Source organism: Excalfactoria chinensis, chromosome 16, assembly GCF_039878825.1.
Source record: "Excalfactoria chinensis isolate bCotChi1 chromosome 16, bCotChi1.hap2, whole genome shotgun sequence".
In the NCBI taxonomy this organism is placed as follows: Eukaryota; Metazoa; Chordata; class Aves; order Galliformes; family Phasianidae; genus Excalfactoria; species Excalfactoria chinensis.
Genome location: NC_092840.1, coordinates 4,157,079 through 4,182,339, shown reverse-complemented (window position 1 = coordinate 4,182,339; position 25,261 = coordinate 4,157,079). Strand labels below are relative to the sequence as shown.

At 44.1% G+C, this 25,261-nt stretch overlaps 1 protein-coding gene across 2 annotated transcripts; it reads left to right on the top strand.

The window, feature by feature from the left end:
- The first annotated feature begins 5,579 nt into the window (after positions 1-5,579).
- GGT5 (gamma-glutamyltransferase 5) lies at positions 5,580-25,191 on the top strand. Of its 2 annotated transcripts, XM_072351376.1 has the most exons (14): positions 5,580-5,652; positions 5,767-5,831; positions 6,275-6,577; positions 14,669-14,799; positions 15,859-15,945; positions 16,682-16,871; positions 17,423-17,580; positions 18,012-18,161; positions 18,626-18,759; positions 19,400-19,602; positions 20,040-20,131; positions 20,809-20,918; positions 21,935-22,042; positions 22,265-25,191. In XM_072351376.1, exons 3-14 carry the CDS (start codon positions 6,417-6,419, stop codon positions 22,409-22,411), a joined length of 1,671 nt encoding a protein of 556 aa, XP_072207477.1. In that variant the 5' UTR covers positions 5,580-5,652; positions 5,767-5,831; positions 6,275-6,416; the 3' UTR covers positions 22,412-25,191. The 2 variants fall into 2 exon arrangements, with proteins under 2 accessions (XP_072207477.1, XP_072207478.1); XM_072351377.1 differs by lacking the exons at positions 5,580-5,652; positions 5,767-5,831; positions 6,275-6,577 and adding an exon at positions 6,662-6,797.
- Positions 25,192-25,261: the final 70 nt, after the last annotated feature.

Here is a 25,261-nt window from a genome sequence, read left to right as displayed (position 1 = left end):
AGGTGGGATGGGAAGGCAGCAAGCTGCCAGGCAGCTCGGCTGTTCCCTTGTTCTGCAATGTGAGTGGATGCAGGGTAAGAATATGCAAAACAGAAACTGGCCTTGGACAGAACTATTCACATAAATGAATGAATGAAAAGCAGCCCAAGCACTGTTGTACTTAGCTGGAGTGGTAGATGCACTGGTTTCCTATAAGATGTAGGATTTGGTGTGAAACTCCAATGGGGACACTGTGTGTGTAAGAGCTCTTGTTGCTCAGAAACAGCTGCAGGAATAGAAGGGGCCTGCAGTCTCCAGAGGAAAAATGGGATCAGTTTGGCTCTTTTTGTTTGTCCTCTGATTGAGCACTCTTGTTCATTTTGTAGAGGAGATGAAATCCAGATGCTGGTTTTCATCTTCATTCCTTACTCATGGATTTCAGTGTGACGAAACACTTGGAAAGACTTGCTGTACTCAGCACAGCTCTGCCATTTACCTGGGAATCCCAGGAAAGCCTGCTCCTAGGGTTTGTTTTTCCTTTCTTTTCTCTTTCTTTTCTCTTTCTTTTCTCTTTCTTTTCTCTTTCTTTTCTCTTTCTTTTCTCTTTCTTTTCTCTTTCTTTTCTCTTTCTTTTCTCTTTCTTTTCTCTTTCTTTTCTCTTTCTTTTCTCTTTCTTTTCTCTTTCTTTTCTCTTTCTTTTCTCTTTCTTTTCTCTTTCTTTTCTCTTTCTTTTCTCTTTCTTTTCTCTTTCTTTTCTCTTTCTTTTCTCTTTCTTTTCTCTTTCTTTTCTCTTTCTTTTCTCTTTCTTTTCTCTTTCTTTTCTCTTTCTTTTCTCTTTCTTTTCTCTTTCTTTTCTCTTTCTTTTCTCTTTCTTTTCTCTTTCTTTTCTCTTTCTTTTCTCTTTCTTTTCTCTTTCTTTTCTCTTTCTTTTCTCTTTCTTTTCTCTTTCTTTTCTCTTTCTTTTCTCTTTCTTTTCTCTTTCTTTTCTCTTTCTTTTCTCTTTCTTTTCTCTTTCTTTTCTCTTTCTTTTCTCTTTCTTTTCTCTTTCTTTTCTCTTTCTTTTCTCTTTCTTTTCTCTTTCTTTTCTCTTTCTTTTCTCTTTCTTTTCTCTTTCTTTTCTCTTTCTTTTCTCTTTCTTTTCTCTTTCTTTTCTCTTTCTTTTCTCTTTCTTTTCTCTTTCTTTTCTCTTTCTTTTCTCTTTCTTTTCTCTTTCTTTTCTCTTTCTTTTCTCTTTCTTTTCTCTTTCTTTTCTCTTTCTTTTCTCTTTCTTTTCTCTTTCTTTTCTTCAGTAAAGAGATTTAAATATTATATATATGTACGTGTATGTTTCCCTCCTTGCTCCTCTTTCTGAGAGCTTGAGTGTGATAGGGGCAAGGGAGGCTCGGGAAAGGACAAGCAGGCAAACCTGTGGGTTTTACCACCATTTATATACCATTTTTCACATCTATATTCCCTGCCTGAGGTCCTGGGCTGTCTCTGGGAGGCTGTGCCTGATCAGGGCTTAGCTCCATTGAGCACAGCAGCTCCTTTCAGCCTGCTCTGCTCTCAGTCACCAACAGCCTGGCCCAGCACGAAGCTCACAGGTCTTCCAGTCTCCCCTTCTGGGGTGTAATGAAGCTGTATGCAGCTGTTGCTCTGACCATAGCTGGGAGCACTTGAATGTGCCTTTCTGCCTTGTAAGCTCCTCTGCTCCCAGCTCAGCAGTGCTGAGACATGTAGGTCAGGACAGCCAGAGGAGTGAGTTATGATGCCTTTGAACTTCCTGCTCTACACAGTGGCCAAGAGAGAGCAAAAGTCTCGTGGACAAATGGCTGGGGGCAGGCTGTGAGGCTGCAGGTCAGTCTCTGTTGAGATTAATGGGAGTGCTTCCCATCAGTGTCAAGTAAGGCCTTTTAAAGAGCATAAATAACTGTGTTAAAGTTCTGTAAAATATGATGGCAGGAGCAGAGAGAAGAAGGGACAAGAAGGGAAGAGAAAACTGGCTGTTCTCTGCTTTCAGATAATTTTCTCCTGTATTCCTACCTTGCTGAGAACAAGCAAGTCCTCAGTCACCATAGAGCAGATGAGCTCTGCTGATATCAGTGCAATCCTCTGACTTTTACCCAGCTGAGAACCTGGCTTAGAAGCTCCTGTACAGCTTGGTGTCCAACATGAGTTTTAAACAAATTCATTGGATTTTAAGTCCGATTCTTGGCTCCACTGCCTTGCCAAGTATCTTATTCACTAGAAAACTAAACAGAGGCAAATTGCTGAGCTGGGAATTTTTTAGTTAACTCTGAAATGTAAATGAATTCCAACATGTAAATGCTTCAAACTGTGTACATGCTAGACACTTCTCTAACCCAGGCAAATCTGGCAGGCCTTGCCTGAGCTGTAAAGAGAGATTTCTTTGAGCAGCTGAGATGCCTCCCCCAGCAGCACAGTTCCACTCCAGCACAACAGTGCAGCAAGCAGAGTGCCAGCCTTTGGCATGGGGAACCCAGCATCAGGCACGGGCTTCTGCAGCCTGGGATCCCAGTGAGCACCCAGGAGCACTGGCTTGCCAGAGGTCTTTTGAATTGGGAACTCTTTGTCTGTTGCAAGCATTGGCAGAGCAGATGTTTGTTATTTATACTCACATACTGTCTCAGGATTGAACAGGGCTGTTAGTCATTGAACATCATGTATGTAGTGTATAGCATCTACAACGTCCCTGCAAATGGATGTTTTCCCAAAGGGCATGTGGGTTTGAGCTGTATTCTCTATTTACTGACTTCATTGTAACATCACAGTAATTCCTTTTGACTTTGACAATGCTTTGTTGCATTTAATAATAAAAAAAATTCAACTGGAATAATATCACAGTCTCTGGCTTGCTGAGATCTTTAGAAAGCTTATGATGGCAGCCATGTAAGTTGTCATGCATAGCAGATGTGTATTTAATTATACAATGCATTTTATTTAATACTTTCAGTGAGTTTAATGCTTTCAAGTAAGTTAATATCCTCCAGAGATGTTCTTTGTGATCACTACCATAGTACTTTGGCCTAATTTACTCAAAACAGAGTTCAGACAGCATTTACTCCTCGTGTCTTTGGATGCACAAAAGACTCTTTTTTGTTTCTTAGCACCAGTATTTCCAGCTGCTGCAGTAATTCTACAGATGAGTTTTAGTCTTGAAGAAAACATTTCCCACTGGATTTGCTCCGAAACGGACTAAAGAGTTAAATATTGCATCAGGAGGTTTCACTTTTAATCTAATCTTGAGTGTGGCTGCTCTGTTGTAGGAAGGATTGAATGCTGACATGTGAGTACATGAGTAATTCTAGAGACTGTTTTAATAACGAAAGAAACAGAGTTTGGTTTTTGTGAATTTAGGGGAGATTAAGATTTTAGTTCTTGTCACAAGTGCATGAATGGGAAGTTCTTTGGTACCAGGATTTGCAGTTTCTGAGTACCTCTTTTTCATGAGAGTAAACCATGGTCATCAGTAAAGAAAATTTGCTTGTGTGCAAAGAAAGCCATTTGCAAAGGTTAGAGTTTTCCTTTCTGGTGCATCATGAGCACCAACATCTGTGGCCTGCATCCCTTGATAGGTCTCTTAGAAGATCTGAAAGTTCAATTCATAGAGTACTGCCTCTATTTTTGTTTGGTTATCGTATAATGGCAAGGGATGTTTCTGGATTGTAGCATGATTAGAGAAGGAAACAAACAGTGTATGAAGCGCATCCAATTTGGCTTTGGCTGCATGCTTTTGGAAACCTTCCTAGATTCTTATCCAACAATTTAAACTTAATTTAGTGTTGAGAAATATAAAATGCATTTCTTGTTACGGTAAGCACAATGACTGCAGATACTGCTCTGTGGTCAAATGCCAGCAGAACGAGGCATCCCCTGGAGTATGTTGCAGTGTAATGTGAAAAGTGCAAAGACAAAAGGCAAAGAAGGATGGTCAGGTCACTAACATGAGAACGCTTGGAGAGTTTTTTTTAATCAAAGATGAGATAAGACAGATAAATTGAGGGTTGATATCATAGCTTTTCTCTGCTGAGCAGAAATGTCTGACTTTCTATCCAGTGATGTTCTTGTCCTCACTCAACCAATGGAAAACTGTGCTGAAGAAAAAGAGGCATGGAGAAAACCCAGTGCTTGAAAAGCCCATGCCACAGGCCTACTCTTCTGCTGCAGACAAGGCAGTAAACCTTGTTTTCATGATGGTGGCCCTGCATGCAGTGCCATGGATCCTGCTCCAGCAAATGGATCAGGGGGTGGTTCCTTGATCCTAAGCTGCCTGCAAGGGAACTTCTTCCTGAATCCTCTGCTCTGTAGTGATGCTATGCCTTTAAAAATCAAGGTTCTGTACCCCTCAGTGATTTATTACAGTCTATAAGGTGACTGGGGGGGTTGTGTTAACTTTAGTAATTACTGTATTTCAGATTAAGCAATTTTCAAACTCGGTCTCAGTTGAAGAGATGGAAAAAGATGTAATGGGACCCCAAACAGCACAAAGAACAACGTAAAGATTCTGTGCCTATTTATTAGTTAATAAATTCTGTTAGTAATTGCAGTTCCAATTAAGTGAATACTAAACTATGTATATTTGTCAGAATAATTTAGATATAGCTGGTGCAGTCTTTACAGTGTAATATCTCAAAGCTGAGAACGGCACCGGCAAGACTGTAAACACTGCACCAAAAAAGAGAAGGAGGCTCAGTCTTCATTCCTGTGTGTGTGAAGGGTTTGCCTATGAGAATTACCTGTTGCAACGGATCCCAGCCACATCACTGCACACCCAGAAGTGGTCTGGGAGTTTATGCTCTCTGCTCCCTTTCTTGCAACTTCCAAGACTCCTCCTTGGCAGCACAAGGGTTATTTGCCAGATATCCGGGTTCAAGTGTTTGACCTGATAAGCTGAAAAGCAAATTTCAAAGAAATCTGGAGGGAGCAGTTCATTTCTCTGTGGCATTTGATGAAAGCAAATGGGCAAAATCCACTTGAGTCTCTCGGTGGCCAGAGTTTCCAGTTATTTACAGGGATTACCCACTGTAATTGATCCTTTAGGTGTTATGGAATAATGCGTAAAGAAAGAAAAATGAATATGAAAGTCATACAGAGATTGAGAAATCTGATGAGATCAGGGATGTTTTGCAGTGGGGTGAAATGCAGAGTCACATTAGAGCTGATGAGGCTTGTTGGCAGATATACTTGGCATTACAAAGCCAGATGGAGGCCTGGAGACCCAGAAATGATTCCCCAGTGGCCATGGTTTATCTTGAACAATACAACACATTTCTCCTGGAATATTCTCACTTCCCCTGCATGAACTTATGGGAAGATACAACTACAAAAAACACATGCTAATGTATCGAATTCATGTATTGAGGTATGATACATAAAATAGCATTACACAGCTATGAAGTGCAGTTTAGTGGGTGCAGTTTAGAAGTATATACTGGAATGCAGCAATGTCTGCCCAGCCTAATCCTCCCCCAAAATTTAGCTGGGAAACGATCACAGATGATAACTTTGATAAAGGCTGCAGGCAGATATAAAGCCTTCTCTTTGACTTTTTAAGTGCAACAGGAACTGTATGACCACAACCCTCTAATAGAGCCAACTGGGGCCAGCTGTGCTACTAATCAGTGCTGTGCTGGGAATCTGCTCTGTGTTATTCATGAGCCCTTTGCTTCCCAGGTGCTGTGATTGCTGAGTGATCCAAGCTGGACCCCCCAGTACTTTTAACTCTTAAGTTGTGTAGAGCAGCAGAAACGTGCTGTTCTATTAAAGCACCTTTGGGCTCTTTTACAGATGTATGGCGTGGGCAGCGGCAAGATTTAAAGCAAGTAATTAAGACGGGTGGAGTAAGCTATAAGGTAAATACGAAAGTTCCAGCTTTGTATTTCTTTAGTGATTAGCTTTTATTTCTTTGAGTAGCTTTGTGGAAAGAAAGGATCCTGTGTGTAATGCAGGATTGGTGCTGTGGTTTTTTTCCCAGTGATTCAACGTGTGAGCTGCCTTTGCTTTGTGGACTGTTGCGTGTGGGGAGAATGGAAGGACAGGGAAAGTGCTTGAAACCCAACACCAGTGTGGAGATTTCGCTTTGAAGGGTTCCAGCAATGAACGTGTTAAATGTTTTCATCAGAGACTTAGGGAAAAAAAGAAAAAAGACAAAGGGGTGTATAAGGAGGATTTGCCAGAAAATTAGTTTATAAAAGAAAGTGAAAGCTACCTCGTGTGTTAGAGGGCAGGGAAGACCAAGTGCTCTGTTACCTTTGTCTCAGTTTTTCGTCTTAAAGAATGTAATTGTCGATCGCAGGAGGCAGAGCCCGCACTTCAGTGAGACCGACCTCCCTCCCTCCCATCACTGCAGGATCCTCCACTTCCCTCTGCAGCAAAGCAGACGCCTTCACAGGAGGACTGAGAGCTTCCCAGGCACTCCTGGCAGTGCAGGAGTAGACATGACGACAGGAAGGATCTGCTGCCTGGTGCTGCTGACCCTCGGGGTGCTGGCGGCGGTGGTTGTGCTCCTGGTCACCTTGACTCAACCCAAGTGTGGTCCTCAGCAGTACCTGCACGGCGCTGTGGCTGCTGACACTGAGACCTGCTCTAACATTGGCCGGTAAGTGCACAGACCTCTTGGTTGGTCAGTTTGTGTTGTGTGTGCTGTGTGCTTGGCGTGGTGGACAGGTACACGTGGTGTCTGGGAGCAAGCTGGGTTTCTGTCCCATCCCTGTTCCTGAGGCTGAGAAGGGGTGTTGCTTCTTGGGTGCTCGTTGCTGGCAGCTCAGAAAATGGATGGGGATCTTCCTCTGATGCTTATCTTAATTACCTAATGTCACGTAAGTGGCCTATGGGAAGGTGCAAATATTTATAGTATGGGAATGCAATGTTATTTTTAACAATGGAAAAAAGAAATCAGCTACTTACTTCATGGTGGTAAGTCTGTTGGATAAGTGGCTTAGGAATTTCTTATGAAAAAGGGAGAGGAGCCAGAAGGGGTCTGCAGCCAGGCCTCAGCAGGGGTGAGAAAGGTAAGCAGGTGGGATGGGATAAGGAGGGGTGGACAGCCCAGCCTTTAGGGGGTGTATTTCTGGACCAAAGCCTGCAGCCAGCATATCTGCTATTGTGAAAGGCACCATGTATTGGAAAGCAAAGTGTAGATGTAATTGAAGTTCAACCAGGATGGTGTAAGTATGGAAGGCATGCTTACGTTGCTAGAAAGGAAAGATGTAGGTGTAAAGAAAATCCTCTAGCTGCCCTGGTCATAAGACTTTAGTTTGCACAACTTCTTTCTCACATATTCTAACTCTTAACTGTAACTCTTACTGTTGCTGTTAATTCAGTTCTTAAACCTTTGTGTGCATGAAAATGGAAGGATGGAACTTAAACCTTTACAAGCTGCATGCAGCACGTGTGGATGCTGAAGCTGTGTGCTCTGCCCTGGCTGGAGGAGTGAGGCAGGTGCTGGTGTCACTGCAGCACACCTGTGGATTGTGCAGTGACAAACTGACAGCACTTGTGAGTAACTGGTGAGGGTGCACTGTGGCTGCGTGTACATCAAGAAGTAACATTTTTTTTATGCTATGCCCCAGGTTAGGCCTCTTGTTTAACCTATGCTGACATATTTAGCCTCACACAGGAATTTTGTCACAGCAGTAGCAATGAAATCCAATTTCTCCTGGCAGTCTTGGCCATTAGGTCCTGCTGATGCCACTTGTGAGCTTCATTTCCACTTCATTTGCCATCTAACCTCAGCTTCAGCGAAGCCAAGCATCTTCCTGTGCACAGCACTAGTGCCTTTCCATACTGTGCCCAGCCAGTTAATTGAGTGGCTTTGAGATCACAGCAATGCTGTTGACAATTTCTGTTCAGATATAACTAACTCCCAACGTCATGAGATTTAGCAAGGGGGAAGTAAGAAAAAATGATCCATTTGGTGATTTTTTTTTGGTTTAGTAAGTAGTATATTTAAATCTTCACTCTTCTTCTGCAATTATACAAACATTTGCAAATTGTTACACTGTCTCTGGGCTCAGGCTGGTGCAAAGTGTTGAGGAGTTAGAAAAGCATAATGGCTGATGAGATTCCCACTGGGAATTCTTCAATTCCTGTGTCCCTGCTGGGCCCTTTGCTGCTCATGTCTGCTTGTTCACATTTCCCCATCTCCCTGTGCTGCTGTTAGAGCCTGTACAGTCACTACTGCTGCTCTTCTCATCCTACCAACTGCTGTACCCACTCTGTTACCCCCTGCTCACAGACTGCTCAAGCCTACAGGCTTTCTTCTGCCCTGAGCTGTCTCTGCAGCTTGGTCACCTCACTCCTAACTCACATCCTCTGTGTTTGAGGCAGGATGTGACTGGCCTCTCCTTGCTTGCTGTGTCTAGGGAGCACCAAGTGCCAAGACAATCATTTCTTTACTGTTTTCTGAAACCCAAGGCCCTGAGAAACAGACTTTTGGGGGAATCTGTGCTTGTCCCCTGCAGCTCAGGGATGGAACAAGCTAAGCTCTACTGTCGTTGCCAAAAAATCCCAAGAGAATTAATCTACCAAAGATGGATAATGCATCTTGACACACATGTATCCATACATACAATACATAGACGTATATAAAATATAAAGTTTATGTTTTTTCCCTCTCAAGGCAAGCAGCTTTGCTACATTGAAGCGTGTTGTCAGAACCGAAGACATCACTGGCTTTAGATATGCACACTTAGAATTTTCTAGAGGAATGTAATACTTAAATTAAGTAAAATAAGAAAACAACTTTCCTCAAACTCATTCTTGCTGATGCTTTTAGTGGAAACATGTGTAAAGAGCAACGTCCGCTGCACGTTGGGGAAAAACAAACTAATTAGGCTTCACTGTGAAGTTATATAATCAAATGAAAACAGTGTGATGCGATTGAACCTATCAGCCTGCCTGCCTGGTGAGAGTGGAGTAATGGCAACCAGTCCCCAAAGGCAACTGCACAGGGAGATTCAATAGGACCACTTGGTCCCTGCTCTCCCCTATATCTCTGCAGCCCCTCTGTTTGCTGGGGCTCTGGACTGGCCCCCAGCCATCTGTTTTTATCCTGTAAATCCCCTTGTGCTCTCAGAATCCCATGTGACGAGGGATGCTCAGAGAACCTCCAAGTGCAGAGTGGGCTCAGTGCCTAATCTCTAACTTCCCTACGATCTTCATTCTTTAATCAAGGGTCTTATTTCCTTTACAAAACAGAAAACTTACAACCAAAGCCATATGCTCTGCTGTCCAATACGCATTGAGCTGTCATTAGCAGTAATGGATTTTCTGAGGTGTTACGTGATGGTTTAAGTGCCTGATAAAGCAGAATCTTTGTGCTTCCTTGATAGAGCTTTTAAGTGAACTTAATGAGAGCAACCGAACCAAACTTCTTGTGCTAGATGCAATAGTGTGTTTTAGTAAGTGGGATGGTGAGCTGGGGAAAATGCTTCAAGATGCCTATATTTCTGAATTCCATCACTGCTCAGCTATGAAGAAAGACTCAGCAAGGGAACCACATAGCTCTTAATTCCTTATTACAAAGTGGAGATAGGGGAGCAGAGCCATAACTCCCATTTGCTTCTTTTTCTTAACGTGTGCTGAGCTGTTATCTTCAGGCTACGGTTTCTCATCTCTGGAGATGGTGTTTGTGTACTCTAGGGTTGTGTGAAGTTGAATAGTCTGAGATTTTTATGCAACTCTTTGGCTCCTTGCAGCAAGCCAGCAACCTCGGCAAGCCTCCAACATCATCATCCTTGTTGGCAGGTCCCGTGCTTGACTGGCTCTTAGCTATTGGCGCCTGATTTGCACTGCAAGAGGTTGAGTCTCTTGCTGCAGATGGTTTTACTGGTAGAAAATGGGGACTGAAAGTAAATATTGAGCAACTGATGAGTGTCTGTCCTCTCAGGCACAGTCAGGGGCCATACTCTGTCAAAAATCTTGCCCCTGAATGAACTTCAGTATGGAGGGATGGGAGGTTGAAAGAGAAGACAGAGCAGGCTTTAGAATGTGGATGTGGTACCGAAGTCCACCTCAGTTAATTTGTCTTTATGTCAGGAACCCATGAGAAGACTGGAGCTGATTGCCTGGCAGCAAACAGTACCCAACCCAGTGTTCAAATCCAGCTCTGAACCTATTGTTCCCTCCTGGCAATGGAAGAGGTTTTTGTTTTGTTTTCCATCAACCATGCAAAAAACTTTATATGCCCTTCCTGTGTGCTGTTTAAATTCTGCTAGCCACTGTTCCTCACCCATATGTTTCCCAAATGGCAAACAGGAGAGCCAGTAGGAAGCCAGGGAGGAATTTAGGAGGAGGACTCATTCTCAGCAGTGAGATTTGCTGCAGAGGTGAGCTGAGCTGCCCTGACCTGGCCCTGCAGCTGCTTCAGATCTCACATCTGCAGCGTAGTGCAGCATAGACCCTGGGAACTGGCTTCCTCTGGAACGAAGACCCCCCTGAGGACAAGGCACTGGGAGGATGAGAATTTAATAGCAAGAAAGAAAAATAGTTTGTTTCCTGGGGAGCTGTTCTGAGCAAAGGATCTGCTGTGAAAACCCTTTTCAGTGACAACCCAGCAGCATTTCTGAAACATCTCCATATCCCAAAGGATTTGCCTTCCCAGCTTGTATTTCATTAGTTCTAAACTGGGTAACTTTTATTTTAACGCAAACAGCTGTTGCTTTTGCTCCTCATCAATCTTAGTCAGACAGCTCCTATGGCATAGGTGGTCTTAAAGAGGAAAAAAGAAAAAAACAGAACATTAAAACCCCAGCATTTCAAGTGTATTTCAAATGGCATCAGCTCCTCCTAGCCCAGAGCACAACTGCAGACTTCAGTTCAGTGCTGCTCGACTTGGCTGCAAGGAGGTTGTGAGGAAGTACCATTATTCACCCTTCCTGGGTGGGTGAAGCACTCTTTCACTGCTGCTGGAACAAGACCTGATTGTTAACATCCTCTTCTGTAAGGAAATGCGTTTTTGCTCCTGACTTTTAGGGTTCTGCCATTAACAGCGCTTCCTTAATCTGAAACTAAGTTGCAGGAAGGATATTGTTATCAACTCTTGCCAGCTGTAGTGCTAAATTGTCTCCAGAGAAACCTGATGAGGTACCAGATTGTTTTGCTTGTAGGGTTACATTTCTCTCCCCTGTATTGCATTATAATTATTCCTAACAGTGATTCAAATAAAGGAAGGCAAACTAAAAAAACAGGGAGTGCTCCTCCAGTTTGGCTGGTCAAGAAAGATGTAATGGCCCTGAATTCCCCAAACATCACTTCCAGGGAAGTGGCAGAGATCTGGCTGAATGCAGGCAAGTCGGGCATGGGGAGTTGAGAGTGATGTGCCAAGAACAGGATCAGAGAACAAGTTTTCTTGCCTTTCAGATAGGTTGGAGGGAGACTGGGAAGCTGTCGAGACTGGCAGCCAGTCTGCAGACAGCACAGTGTGGCTGTGGGCCTTGGACCCTGCTCAGATCATGGGGACATAAATCAGACCTCAGAGGTAAAAGGGGAAAGCAGCCTCCTAAGAAATTATTAGTAACCATGACCAGGATTTGGTTTTACCTTTGTCAGGATCAGTGACTTCTGAGCTTGAGCTCAAAGCCTGACTCTAAGGCTTCTTTTTCCTTCTTTGTCCCATGTCATGGGACCCAGGAGTGCTGGGATGTCAGGGGCACACACCTCCCCAGAGCCTGGAAACAACATCAGTGTAGTTGGTGAGCCCTCCAAGGTGTGTATGTTTGAGCCCTGAGGGTGGACGTGCTTCCTGCTACGCTCTGAAGAACCAACGTAGTGCCTCATCTTGGGGAGAAATCTTAGCTCTGCTTCTCCCTAACCTCTGCTCCCCATAGAAACGCTGGTAAAGGACCATGCTCGGATGCTCAGCATCACGTAACCCATCCCATCTGACATGTTCTCAGATGCTGCACACTGTGAAGGTGGGTAGGAAGCTTTACTGTCCGTCCTGTGGTGCTCACTGGCAGGCAGCAGGTACCTGGAAAGCCTCCCTTTCCTTGAGCGAGTAACAAGTTTGTGCATATCTTTACATGTGGTATTTGCTGCCAGAGGTGACAGTGAAAAACAGTTGCAACACAGTAGGAACATGGTTGGAACATCTGGAAACATTCTCTTTCTCCTGTTGTCTTGTGTATATTGCAGATTGATTTTAATGGTGGGTGGCGACCAAGGACAAAGCAAAACATGCTTTGCTTTGCTGTGAAAAGGTGTGCATGTGTTTGCTGCTGCTGCTGTTATTTTTTGCTGTGCATTAATGGTAACACCAAGAAGTCACAGGCAGGAATTGGGGCCCCACTACGCAAGGCACAAGAACAATTGAGATTATCTCTGGCTTTCCTGCCTTCCTGAGGCGCTCACAAAGCCAGTATCTTGGGTGTGATCCATCTGCAAACTGTCAGGTAGCAAGGCAGGATGGAGTAATTCAGAGCTCATAAACAAGCACCTCATTTGCTTGGGGCAGTGCTGCTGAATCCTCTTTGCTGACTAACGTCCCCCTCCCACTGGTTCCTTGATGTTGTAAGGGATTGTGTGTCACAGCCCAGCTCTCAGATCCTGGAAGAGGTCTGTTACCCTGACAGCCAGATGCACCTTTTGGACTCAGACCTCTTTTCTCCTCCCTGATCCAAAATCCTGAGCCCAAATCCTATCTTGTGTTATTCTGACTCTGTTTTTAATTGGGAGTGTTGGAGGGTGGGAACATACGTAAACTCCTGTTGAGAAACCCTCAGGTTTGTGTGCCTTGTACATATGGCAGTGCATTAGCAGCAGATAAAGGGTGTTTTTGCACGTAAACAAGTATTTGGCAACACCGAATGATCTTAGCACCATCCAGAAGCTGAAGGCAGGCCACGTAGGTGTACAAACATTAAACAGGTATGTTTACTGTTGTCACCTTTTAGAGGAGGAACTGCTCACCTTTTGTAGCATACAACAAGCTGTGATGCAGGACAGATGGGGATCCTCACCAGGGAAGGCTTCTCCAAGCTCCAGTGTTTCTGGAGACAGAAAGAGTGGCAGGAGAGCCTCTGGGTGCCAGGCAGTGTAGGAGTGCCACCACTTCATACCTGTGAATGACAGCTATGTGTCTGATTTTCCTTGCTAACATCTGGTTGCAGTGCATTACATTTAAAGTTGTTTCTCACTCAAATTTATCTCAGGACTCAGGTTTCTCCTTGGCACTAGGCTTTGTATGTGGGCTTGGAGGACCACTGTCCCAGGTCAGTGTTGTGGTCCTTCACTCCTTTCCCAGCTTTCTAATATGCTCCCAGGCCTTCTGCAGGCATCATTCTGAGCCTGTCACCCCTTCCGCGGTAACATTTGGGGAGCAGCTTGCTGCTAGGAGGCTGAAAGCTGTGCAAACAGAAAGCCCCATGGTTCCCTGTGATTTCATTACTCCCCAGTTGTCCGTATACCATTTCCTTGCAGGCAGCTGGTCCAAGGTCACTTAAACAAAGGAAAACCACTATCAGTGGATCTGTGGGTAGCATCCTGTTCCCAGCCCCATCAGGTCCCAACAACAACAATGGATGTAAAATAAACAGCAGTCCCTCTGTGTGCTCTGTGTTCCTGCCTCTGGGAGCAGTTACACTCCAGTCAATGAACTGTTCTTCCACTTATCATTGTGACTTTGCCTTTTCTAAGCAATACCCCAAGCTTAGCACTCAGAAACCTCCTTAGCAAATAGCAGGGCTGGCCACTGGCATCGTGCATGAGGAGATCCCTCCTTCACCAACATCATTTTTCCACTGAAAGGTTTTGTTATGGCTGTGCTTGAAGGATGGTTTGTTGAGGCATGTTTCTCCAGCAGAAATTCTCTTCTGTCAACAGTGTGGGTCTGCCTTAACACCCTTGTGATTTTTGGTGTGGCTGTACCTTGGTAGAAACGATTGTTTTGTGGTGGTTTATTTATTTTTGTTCTTGTTTGATGTGAGGTTTTTTTCTTGTATTTTTTTCCCTTTATTTGAGGATAAAGGAGGATGGTGGGGGGATTTTTGTGCTACAGAAGCCCAGGAAGGCAAATTGCATAAACAGCGATGTAAGGTTTGAATTCTGTGCTAATTGAGATGGTGATTCTCAGGAGTTTGCTTCAGTGTTTCTGGCCTGTTGACTAGCATATGCCTTTTGTTGGGAATGGCAGGTGGGGAGTCAGAAGTAATTTGTTTGGTTCCAGCATATAGACGCTCTCCTCCCTGCAGTGAGCATCCCCCTGCATGTCTGGGAGCCCCTTCCCTTCCTTTTTTGTCAAGAGCAGCTGCAGTTCCCTTTGCCTCATGACTCCTTGCCCACAAGAAGACCAGCGCTGCTCAGGGTAGGTCTTATAGCCCTTTACAGTTCCCTGAAAGGAGATTATAGCAAGCTGGGAGTCAGACTCTTCTAATAGACAGGATGAGAAGGAATTGCTTCAAATTGAGCCAGGGAAGTTTCAGATTGGATATTAGGAAAATCTTCTTGAAAAAAGTGACCAGGCAGTGGAATGGGCTGCACATGGGGGTTTTTGAGTCACTGTTCCTGGAAGCGTTCAAGTAGAGGAGTGGTACTAAAGAGCACGGTTTAGTGGGCAGTACTGGTGGTAGGTGGGTGGGCTGCACTAAAAGTCTTTTCCTACCTCAATGATTTTGTGATTTTCATGGGAGTCCTCCATTCCATCATCTCTGGATTTTAACTTTGTGGGTTTTTTCTTCCCTTTCTACCCCAGGGACATCTTGAAAAGAGGAGGCTCAGCTGTGGATGCTGCCATTGCTGGTTTGATCTGCACGTCAGTGATGAACCCTCAGAGTTCAGGCCTGGGTGGTGGAGTCGTATTTACAATCTATAATGCAAGTACAGGTATGGGCCAGCCCTGCACACTCAAATTCTTTCATGTTCCTTCAGAGTAATTTCTTTTATGTAAAAGCTATATACAAAAACAGCCTAAGGCTGTCACTGGTTTGGTGGAGCCCGTGGGGTAGGACTTAATGGGTTTGTCCTGCAGCAGCAGCTCAGGCAGAACCTGCTGCTATGGGGAGTATCTCACACTATCACTGGTGTGGGCTAGACTCCCCAGAGTGATGCTGAAATCTCCTGCCCCAGGAGATGCATCTTCTGTTCAGAAATATGAATCCAGCATTTTCAGGGCCTGCTGGGCCTACTTCTCTGTTTGGTTTAATCTCTTGCATTACTGTGTTCCTGCTTTTATGTTTTAATGTTTTTTAAACTGCCTTGGCTACCAGAACCCCCCAGAGCTTATAGATGTTGACAGACACAGTAACAATATCACAGTTTTGAAAACCCTTCCAAGTAGTATCATGAAGTTGCAAGTCTGGAACTTCTCAGTTGTTTCTTAAGCAATAGCATAATTTGGCAAAGCACTTATATTTTTTCTATTTCTTGGCAAAGCCGTTTTCCCTTCTCCCAACAACCCTTCTTTTCTGCTACCCAAATTATCCTGCTGTGCAGGCTCTCATTTGTGGTACAGTAGCAATGTGGGCTCCTGCAACACAGACAGCTCTGTGGCCTGTGGTGGGAAAGGACAGACAGAAAGCAGATAAGGAGGAGAAATAATTAGGCTACACATGAAATAAAAGCGTGTGACTTTCTTTTTTCTTGTCAAGTTTCCTGACACGTTGGTGTTACAAACATGATACAAACATGACTTTGCCATGACATCACTCAGAAAATGACCAATCAAGTAGCATGACACTCAGCTTTTGTCTCTGACACTTCCCACTGGCAGAGGAAGCTGCATCAGATGTGAAGCAGCATATCCAAGATGCTGGGATACAGATGCTGGCCTTGTCCATGCACCTTTATTGTCTCTAGGCAGGCGCTGGTTAGTCTGCTGAGCTGTGTGATGTTCACCTGCCTTATGGAAGAGATGGTTATGCATTTTCTCCTTCCTTTTTCTAGGGAAAGTAGAGGTGATCAATGCCCGTGAAACAGCTCCCCAAGGCGTTCCTAGCAATCTGTTGTCTGACTGTGCTCGTTTACCCATCGGTAAGGACCTCAGAGTGTGTAGTGCACAGAAGTAATGATGGAGGAACTGGAGACCTTGGCTGGGGATTGGGTCTAAATTGCCGAGTTTCAGATCTGCTTAGCTATCTCTTTGTCACCTCACTACCACTTGCAAATCACTCCACATCCATTTGCTCTTACCAACTGGCAGCAGGCACTCTTACTTCAGCAGCGCATCTTGGATCTCTCCATGTTTCTTGCTGTATCTATTCTCCTTCCCTAGCACATTCTGTTTTGGGGAGTGTCCTTGTTCCTGGAGGAGATTTTCTTGCCCTTGGAAGAAGAGTTGGAAAGGAATCACGAATGATTCTGGTTGGAGGTTTCTGCTCCAACTCCTGCTTAAAGCAGGGCAATGTCAGAACTAGAGCAGGCTGCTTGGGGCCTTATCCTGTCACGTATTTTTATCTTCTCTGAGGATGGAGAGTTTCCCAGCCTTATTTGACCCCCAGTTTCAGTGTTTGACCATGCTCTGCATGAATGTGTTTTCTCTGATGCCTAGCTGCAGTCTCCTTTGCTGCAACATGCCTATTGCTTTTTGTGCTTTCACCATGCACCTCTACCCTTCCTATTTTGTACTGGAAGAAACAATTGAACAGTGAAAACTGCCATTAAAGATCCATGTTCTGCCTCTGCAAATCCATACTTTGAGTGCTTTTGGAGAGTTGTACTCCACAGGCCCGTGACTTACCAGGTGTAACACTGCAGTTCTGCTCTCCAGGTCCCCAGTGGATTGCTGTACCAGGAGAAATTCGTGGGTATGAAGAAGCCCATAAGCGACACGGCCGCTTGCCATGGAAATCCCTGTTTGAACCAACCATCAAGCTCCTTTCAGACCCACTTGTTGTTTCCCCAGTTATGGACAAAATAATCAATCACCGAAACTTCTCCAAAGTGGGACAAAAACTGTGGTAAGACCCACAAATTAAATTGAAGTGCAAGGAACACTGCTCCTTCAGCTCAGACCATTCTGCTAACATATAGCACAGGCTGCTGCTTCTGCTGCTCAGTAAGTGCTTGCTATGGACAGAGAATAACATAAATGTTTGTTTTGGAGATCTCTTACTGTCAGCAGTTTTTTTTAGTTCATAGTGGCTTGGCACAGAAGAACTTTTTGCTAAGCACATCTGCTTGTGAGAGCTGGATGGATGTAGCCTGCCTCCATCTGTGTGGAAATTGTCCCCTGACAGCAGGGAGCTACAGCAGGCACTTATTCAGGGAAGCCTGAGCTGAGGTCAAACCATTAGATCCCAAGGAGGATAGTCTGTCTATGGGAAAATATGCCTGGTGTTGTGGGTAGCAATTGGCTGAGAACTTTTCTCCATGTACACTGCAGTATAGCACTGGCTTGGAAAGTATATGGCATACAGAAACTAAATCAGCTCTGGGTAGGAAAGAGGCTCTGGCACTGGGAACAGAATAAGCACGCTCTGTAATCAGAATGGATGTTCTTCTTTAACAGCCCATTGATTTGTGACGGTCAAAGGTTTTTGACAACTGGAAAGACCTTCAGGTGGCCAGCACTGCAGCGGACGCTGAAAACTTTGGCAGAAGATGGAGCTTCAGCATTTTATGAGGGAAAGATAGGAGAGGACCTGGTGGAAGACATTAAAAAAGTTGGTGGGTAACAGCTATGTTTTAATACTAGTAGACAGGCTTCTTCCCAGCAACTGGGTGACAGTGAGGAGGTCTCTGGGGATAGCCAGCAGATGGCATTTACTCATTAGCTGGGGTGATACAGGGTGAACATCTTTTCCCCCATTCTTGTAACCTAGGCCCAAAAGCAGGGATAAGAGCCAACCACTATTCTGGTATTTGCCCGTAGCGTTCATATATTGGCCTTTTCAGTTCCCTTAAGCTTTTTGATGTCCTAGGGTTCTGTGTTAGATAAGGGCACAAGAAGACTCTGTTGTGCTAGGTAGAAGAAATTAGCATACAGAAATGGCTCTTCAGAAAGCTTACCAAGGCTCTAATGGGTCCAGCCAATAGCACCTGTTAGAAGCATATGTTAACATGCTAATGACAGCTGTCTCTTTGGTTTTCTGTTGAAGGGTCTGTTATCTCAATGGAGGACCTTAAGGCATACAAAGCAGAAGTATCCTCAGCTGTGAACATTACCCTGAACAAAAACACCACAGTGTTTTCTCCTCCACCACCCATGGGAGGTGCTGTGCTCCTGTTCATCCTCAAGATATTGGAAGGTAAACTGCTAAGAGAAAGTGTGCTGCAAGAGGTTTACAAAGAGAATTGATCTACAGCATTAGAAAGGCAGAAAGGGTCTTGGTGGGCCAGAGTGGGCTCCGAAGCAGCATTATGGTTATGCTGTGCAGTAGGATGAGGAACTGGCTCATTCTTGCAGTGTTTCAGGATCAGGAAAATGTTTTCCCTGAATGAGTGGTCGCAGTATTGGAACAGGCTGCTCATGGAACTGGTGGAGTCAAGAAACATGTAGAAGTGGCACCGAGGGAAATGGTTTAGTGGGTGTGGTGTTGATGGTTGGACTTGGATGATCTTAGAGGTCTTTTCCAACCTTAATGATTGTATGATTCTCCTCTATGAAGTGAATTGGGGAAAGGAGGCTCCTTTAAACATTTTATGAAATTCTTCAAGAAAAAATTAATGGCCAGTGGGTCCATTAACCAAATGAATCCATCCTCCCCTTTAGAGTATAAATTCAATGAGACATCATTGGCGACACCGAAGGGAAAGGGAGAAACCTACCATCTCATTGCAGAGGCCTTGAAGTTTGGCAATATGCTAAAGCCTGAGATGAAAGACCCAGCCTTCTCTGAAGCTGAGGTAAGCTACTGTAGTGCACAGGAGTATTGACAGACACCAGCGACACTGGCAGCTTCTTCTGTACTGCTTGAGAGAGGAGAAACAGGGGAGTCCGTATGCTTTTTTGTCTTTTCTTTTTTAACCTGCATTCTCCCAAACCTATTGTAGTTTATGTGCTATGCCCTCATGAAGGCTACCTATCGTCCAGGCTATCCTGCCTGACAGCACATTGCTGCAGCTACTGGCACCTTCCTGCCTTGTAGCTGCAGAAGAAAAGAAACTACTTGGACCTTCTAGTCAATAGTAATGTTGATCAACTGGCCAAGCGTTGTGCTTTAACCCCAGCAGGCAGCTCAGCACCACTCAGCCACTTGTTTGCTCCACCCAGGTGAGACGGGGGAGACTCAGAAAGGTAAAAGTACAAGAACTCATGAATTGAAATAGAGACAGTTTACTTAGTAAAGCAAAACAAGGAATCAGTTTGTAACCTCCTACTGCAGGCAGGTGTTCAGCCACTCTCAGGAAAGCCGGGCTCATCATGTGAAATGGTTTATTTGGAAGACAAATGCCAACACTTTGAATGTCTCCCTCTTTTTCCTTAATTCCCCCTGCTTTTGTTGCTGAAGCATGATGATGGTATGGGCCCTTCCTGTGATTACAGGCAGCTATGGCAATCATACTATCTGACAAGACTGTTGAGAGTGTCAGAAGACAAATAGATGCCCGTGGTGACCATCCAGTCGACCATTATAACTTGTGGAAGTTAACCTACAACCACGACTACGAAAGTAGAGGCACAAGCCACATCTCCGTGCTTGCTGCAGATGGCAGTGCTGTGTCTGCCACCAGCAGCATCAACTACCCGTGAGTAGCCAAGGGGTTGGTATTTCACTAACATAGGTTTCACATCAGTCCTACAGGGTATGTGCAAGGCTGTTTACCATCAATGAAGAAAACACCGTAAGTTTTCAGTGATTTAGGCAATTTCTTGCTTGTAAATGCTTTTTTTTTCATGTGAAAGCAAAGGCCTTTGAGAATCAGCCCAAAGGAACACCACAGTTCACAAACATGTAACAACTGGAGCTCTGCTGAGGTTCTGAGGGTTGAGCAAATCCCCACATGCACTTGTTACAGAAAGCTTATTTCTGACTCCAGCACAACAAATACCTTTTGGAAACCTCATTTGGAGTGGCTTCAGGTTGGCAGAAGGCAGGGGTAACCCAGCAGGGTGCCACATTAAGCTAATATCATCCACAGTGGAAGAGCTGGTTGCTTAAGGGATGCTTTCTTCCTCCCTGCAGGTTTGGCTCCTTCGTTTATTCCAATCAGACTGGGATCATTTTGAATAATGAACTTGCTGATTTCTGTGCAGCAAAGACAAGTGTTCATGCAGGTGAGCATTTTCAACCTCAGAATAGAAAACAAGGGTGGAAGATGGAGAATCAGGCTGCGTGCAAATGGACAGGGACTATCTACAAACTGTAGGCAATCTTTACTTTTCAAAGTCTAGATAAGAGCAAGTTTATTTCAGACTAAGAGAGGATAAAGGCATGTAGCATCTGTGTCTGTTCACATCAACACTTACATGGAAACACAGAAGTTTTGGTTTCTGACAAGGGAAATGAGGGATTTAAAGAAAAAATGCAAAAGCTAATGATGAATGGGTAGGGAAGAGAAGAAAGAACTAAAGTAACCACTTAACACTGGTATGTGAAATAAGCTGTGCCTGATGCAAGCCGCCTTGGGTTTGCCAAGAAAGAGGGCATCAGCACTCCAAGGGCATGACTACAGCTAATTGTTCCTTATCTGGGTTGGATGACTTGCAGCAAGTCTTGCTTATTTGCATGGTGCTCTGTCCTTCCTATTTAGCCTTTACTGTAAAGAGCCAGTTTCTTGTGAGGTGAGGTTTCAGCACAAGCAATCTAGATTTCTGGAGAACTTGGGTCTTTTGAGGAATGAGCAGCAGGTTGTTTCTCTATGAGGAATGCAAAGCTGAGATAAATGAATCCATGTGTCCTAATGCCCTTAGCAGACACATGGGACATATAATACTTTCTGCCTTTGCCCTAGGAGAGAGGCCTCCCTCAGCAATGGTGCCTTCTATCCTCATCTCCAAGTCAGGAGACATGCTGGTGATTGGAGGGGCCGGTGGGAGCTGGATTATCAGTGCTACTGCTATGGTAAGTGAAGAGGTACTGCACAGAAATACCTTGCACCAATCAGCCTGAAAGCTAAACAACAAAAGGCAAACGTTCGCTGCTGTTAGTACTGCTAAGTGGATAACAGCAAAGAGGGCCTGTTACTAACAGTCCATCCTCACCAGTTCAGCACTGCTGAACTGTAATTTGACTAGATAAAGAAAAAAGCACATGATGGAAGCATGAAGTCTAGCAAACATTAGGAAAGAAAAGTTTTCTTCATCTGGAAAGAAGCATAGGAAGGATTCCAACTTAGCACTTTATTTCTGGACATCCGGAGTCAGTACAGGTGGCAGAACAAATAAATGAGCAGTAGCAGAATCAGGAGGAAATTATACAAATATCTCAAATGTAATCTCTCATCAGTCTGGTACTGAAGCAGTGGATAAAAGATGGGAACTGTGACTCAAGCCTTAAAGAATTCTAGAGAAAAAATCTAATTGGGGAAGGGATGTGAAACAGCCTTAGGACAGCAGTGATTAAAATAGACTAGGACTCTTCAGGGTGGATATGATGATGGTGAAGGACACATTAGAAATCTGAAAAGTTAGTGACTTGGAGAAGTGAAGAAAGCATTGCTCACTGCTCTGATACCAGAGATAGAACAAAATAAAATTATCAGGTTCAGAAAACCTGTAAACATAACATACAATTTTGCTGCAGAACTTCTCCTTACAGGATGTTATCTATAAGATATGAAAACAGAAAGAACAACCATCAATAGAAAGGTATTCAGAATCCATTATTACTATTGAGTTGAAGGGCATCTCTTTGGCATGGGGAAAGCATTACGGGAAGTATCATTATGTGCTCACCCTTAGTTTTATCCTGGACATCTCCTGTTGGTTACCATGAAAGGATGCTTAGGCTAGAGTGATTTCTTATAGTCCAGCTTTGCACAATGCCATATTTGGTTTACACCAGTGCTGAGGAAGACAACGTGGGGTTCAGGTTCTTGTTCAACATCTTCAGTTAGCATGGGATTTGTTTCATTGCAGGCCATTATAAACAAGCTGTGGTTAGGTTACGACTTGGAGCGTGCCATTTCATCTCCCATCATGCACACCAACAAAGACAGTATCCTGTTTGAGGGACACTTCAGTGAGGTGAGCAGCTTTAGCTGGATTTTCCTGTCATCTCCTCTTGATGGGAAGGAGATTGCCACTGTAACTCTCCTGCACTCTGCTTCTAGCTAACCTCCTTCTGCCTTGAATCACACACTCTTGACCTGATCTTGCTATACATACATCGTTTTCACGTGTGGCAATGCTAAGACCTCAGGTCCCTGCCCCATTTACTCCATTTTTTTTCTGCTCTCCCTATTGCAGGATGTTAGGAACAGCCTGCTGAAAAGAGGACACAAAGAACAGAAATTTGAATTGGCAATGAATGTTGTGCAGGGAGTTTCCAAGGAAGGAAAATGCATCTCTGCTTACTCTGATAAAAGGAAACTGGGGAAATCAGCTGGATATTAGCATGAAATGCCATCACAACGCCTCTATTCTAGTCCAAACCACAGGTGATAACTAGATTCAGATTCATGCATCTTCCACTGCTGCTGGAGAGCCTCAGTTAAGAACACAACTGGTTTCTTTCAGGTTGTTGCCATGATAAGCTTCTAATTACTGGGGCTCAGCAACGTGAAGTGACTGAGTGACTATAAGAAATGTCTGTAGGGTGAGGATTACAATGTATACAATTATGTTTGGGCTTCCAGGGTGGGCTTGGAAAGAAAAGGAAGAAAAACTGTGTTCTACCTCTTGGTTTTCCCATCCAAAGGAACCCTACTTTTCCCATAGAATGGCAGATGAAATCATAGTGCACCATGGCACTAGCTTGCTGCCAAGTGTGTTCTCTATTTTGAAGACAAAATGGATACCATGAGCCGAAGCCTTATTTAACCCTGCCCACTGGTCGCTTAAAATCTAAACCTCCTATGGAGCGAAGTGAAGTTGCTGCTCTGGGGAGGGAGAGGCCTCAGCTTTGTTCTTTGATGACACCTCTCCCCATCTATGCCTGTTCTTCCTCCTCAGTGCCTGCAGAAGATAAGTAGTTTGGGAAGGCAGGTGAAGATAGCAGTTGGAGAAACACTATTGCTTTTGAAGCTTTATAAGGAGATATATATATATATAATCAGAAGACTTATTTTGTAGGCATGAGCTTCTTCTGGCCAGGCAAATGCCAAGACTGCTGAAAAGTGCTGATGCAGTTGCAAAACCCTTCTCTTCCTTAGCCTGAGTACGTGCTCTAATTCTCTGTTTACCACAACTAGTCTCAAGTGGTCCCTAAAGATGACAAGAATGAAACTGCGTGACTTTTTGGGAGCTTCTGGAGGAGAGACCTGAACCATGAGGTCCTTTGCAATTACTCCGTATCCTTGCCCTGCTTAGGATGGCCAAAGGAATCTGATGTTAAAACAACAAGTAAAAACATCTCACAACGCAATTCTCAAATAACCAACAACTTCAATTTTCTGAAAGCTTGTGAATTTTACTTTCCTATGGATGCAGACAGTACTGTATGAGTGTTTTTGACAGCGAAGCTAAACTAGGTAGACACTAGCAGAGCCCCTCCTCGCTCCCTGATAATCGTCACCTCCCATGCAACCCTTGGTATTTCAACTACATGAACAAAAAACCTTCCTCTGTAGCCACCAGAACAAGTATATGAGCACAGACAATTAAAGCAAACCCAAACCAGACCATCTGCATGCACTGTTGTAAACAAAGTGAGGTGAGTAATGAGTCTATGTTCTTAACAACAAATTTTGTCAGCAAGTTCAATGACTTGTTGAAATCTTGGCCTTCAGATGAAGTTTAATGATGTTCTGAGTGAAGCTGCCTAGATACAGACAGAATAGACAGACTGGATCCTGGCTTTAACGAGATCTGCAGTTATTTCTAGCTTGACCAACTGCTTGGAGCTTACAGAAAAGCAACCAAAATGGCACAGGCTAAAGGCAGGGTGAGCAGTTCTTGCTTTGCTATTAAGCCATGCCAAATCATGTCTCACTTCCAGAAAAACCAAGCCATAAAGCAACTGATCCTCCTGATTCCCTTCACTTCTGATGTACCAAAGGGTAAAGCACACCTCAATTATCCAGCCAGTGCAGTGTATCACCTTTCCAGTACACTACCATCAATGCTACATCTCACAACAAAGCCTTGGGAATAATATCTGCAGACCAGCACTCAGTGTAACTTAACTGCTTTGCTATTAACCATTGAAACTGAGCCAATTAAGCAGTTTCAGAACCTGTCACAGATTTCATTTGCAAGGCAGAAATGAATGCGTGCAGATCACTCACTGTGGCAGTCCTGGATCCTTCAATGACAAACAAAACATCTCGTGAAGCTGAAGTCTATACCTCCTCCTCACCCTGCCACTTCCTCAGTGCTGCAGAAGCTCAGACTCTCCCACGCTGATCCTGCCCCATTCATGCTGATGCCAACAGAAGAGTATTATAACTAGTCCAACTTGCACGGACTTTTACAGCGCTGCTGTACACAGGCTGCTCTGTTTTCTAAGTCTTCTTTAAATTATATTTTTAATAAAGTGTTTTTAAACCTTAAACTGTTGCCTAGCTTAAGGCACAGGCAGTTGTTTGAGGGAGGACTTACCTCCCTACTTTCACTGACATTCACCTACTGATACAGAGCCTCAAAGCAGTGTGAGGAGTGGAATGTGGAACCAAAGCAGCTGCTATGTCCAGGTGAGATGCTACAGCATGGGTAAGTGCTTATAGTCTGCTTTAAAAAAAAAGTGTTTACAATTAATTACTGAACACCAGTAACAGCTGAAGAAAAAGACACACAGCACATCCCAGGCTCCTTTTGGTAAAAGAAGGCACTTCTTTGGTTGGAGTTATATAAGCACATACATTCCTCAGAGTCATAACCCTACAAAAAGCATCATCTGTCTCACTATAATTTCCTGCCCTGAAGCTAGACTCACATCAATTCCAGGAACTGCTGAGAAAGAGGCAGTGTGTAATGCCTACAGTCTGAGGCTTTCATTTTCTCTTAAGTATGTTCCGTACTTTGAGCCTCTTACAGAAGTTTCCACCAGCTGAACAGATGCAATTAGTTACTACTACCACTATTTCCAGGATTTCATAAACACCCTTTAAAGCCTGACAGCATCTGGGAACACTCATTTCTTGATCTTAGGCAACGTTTATATGACGTGGCATTTCAGTCCATGCTGGTAAGAGAACACCAGTACCTACTCATGGATAGGCATTGACACTGTTAGCTGTTCCAAATCAGATACAGGTCACTGAGAGCTCAATGACTGATGAATTGCAGCTTACCTTCAAACAGCCA

What these genes read in the sequence shown, in the direction of transcription:
- GGT5 (XM_072351376.1), top strand. Translation starts at nt 6,417, where the DNA reads ATGACGACAGGAAGGATCTGCTGCCTGGTGCTGCTGACCCTCGGGGTG. An exon ending in AATCTATAATGCAAGTACAG is followed by an intron (nt 14,800 to 15,858) that starts GTATGGGCCAGC and finishes TCCTTTTTCTAG; the next exon opens with GGAAAGTAGAGGTGATCAAT. An exon ending in AAAGACAAGTGTTCATGCAG is followed by an intron (nt 20,132 to 20,808) that starts GTGAGCATTTTC and finishes CCTTTGCCCTAG; the next exon opens with GAGAGAGGCCTCCCTCAGCA.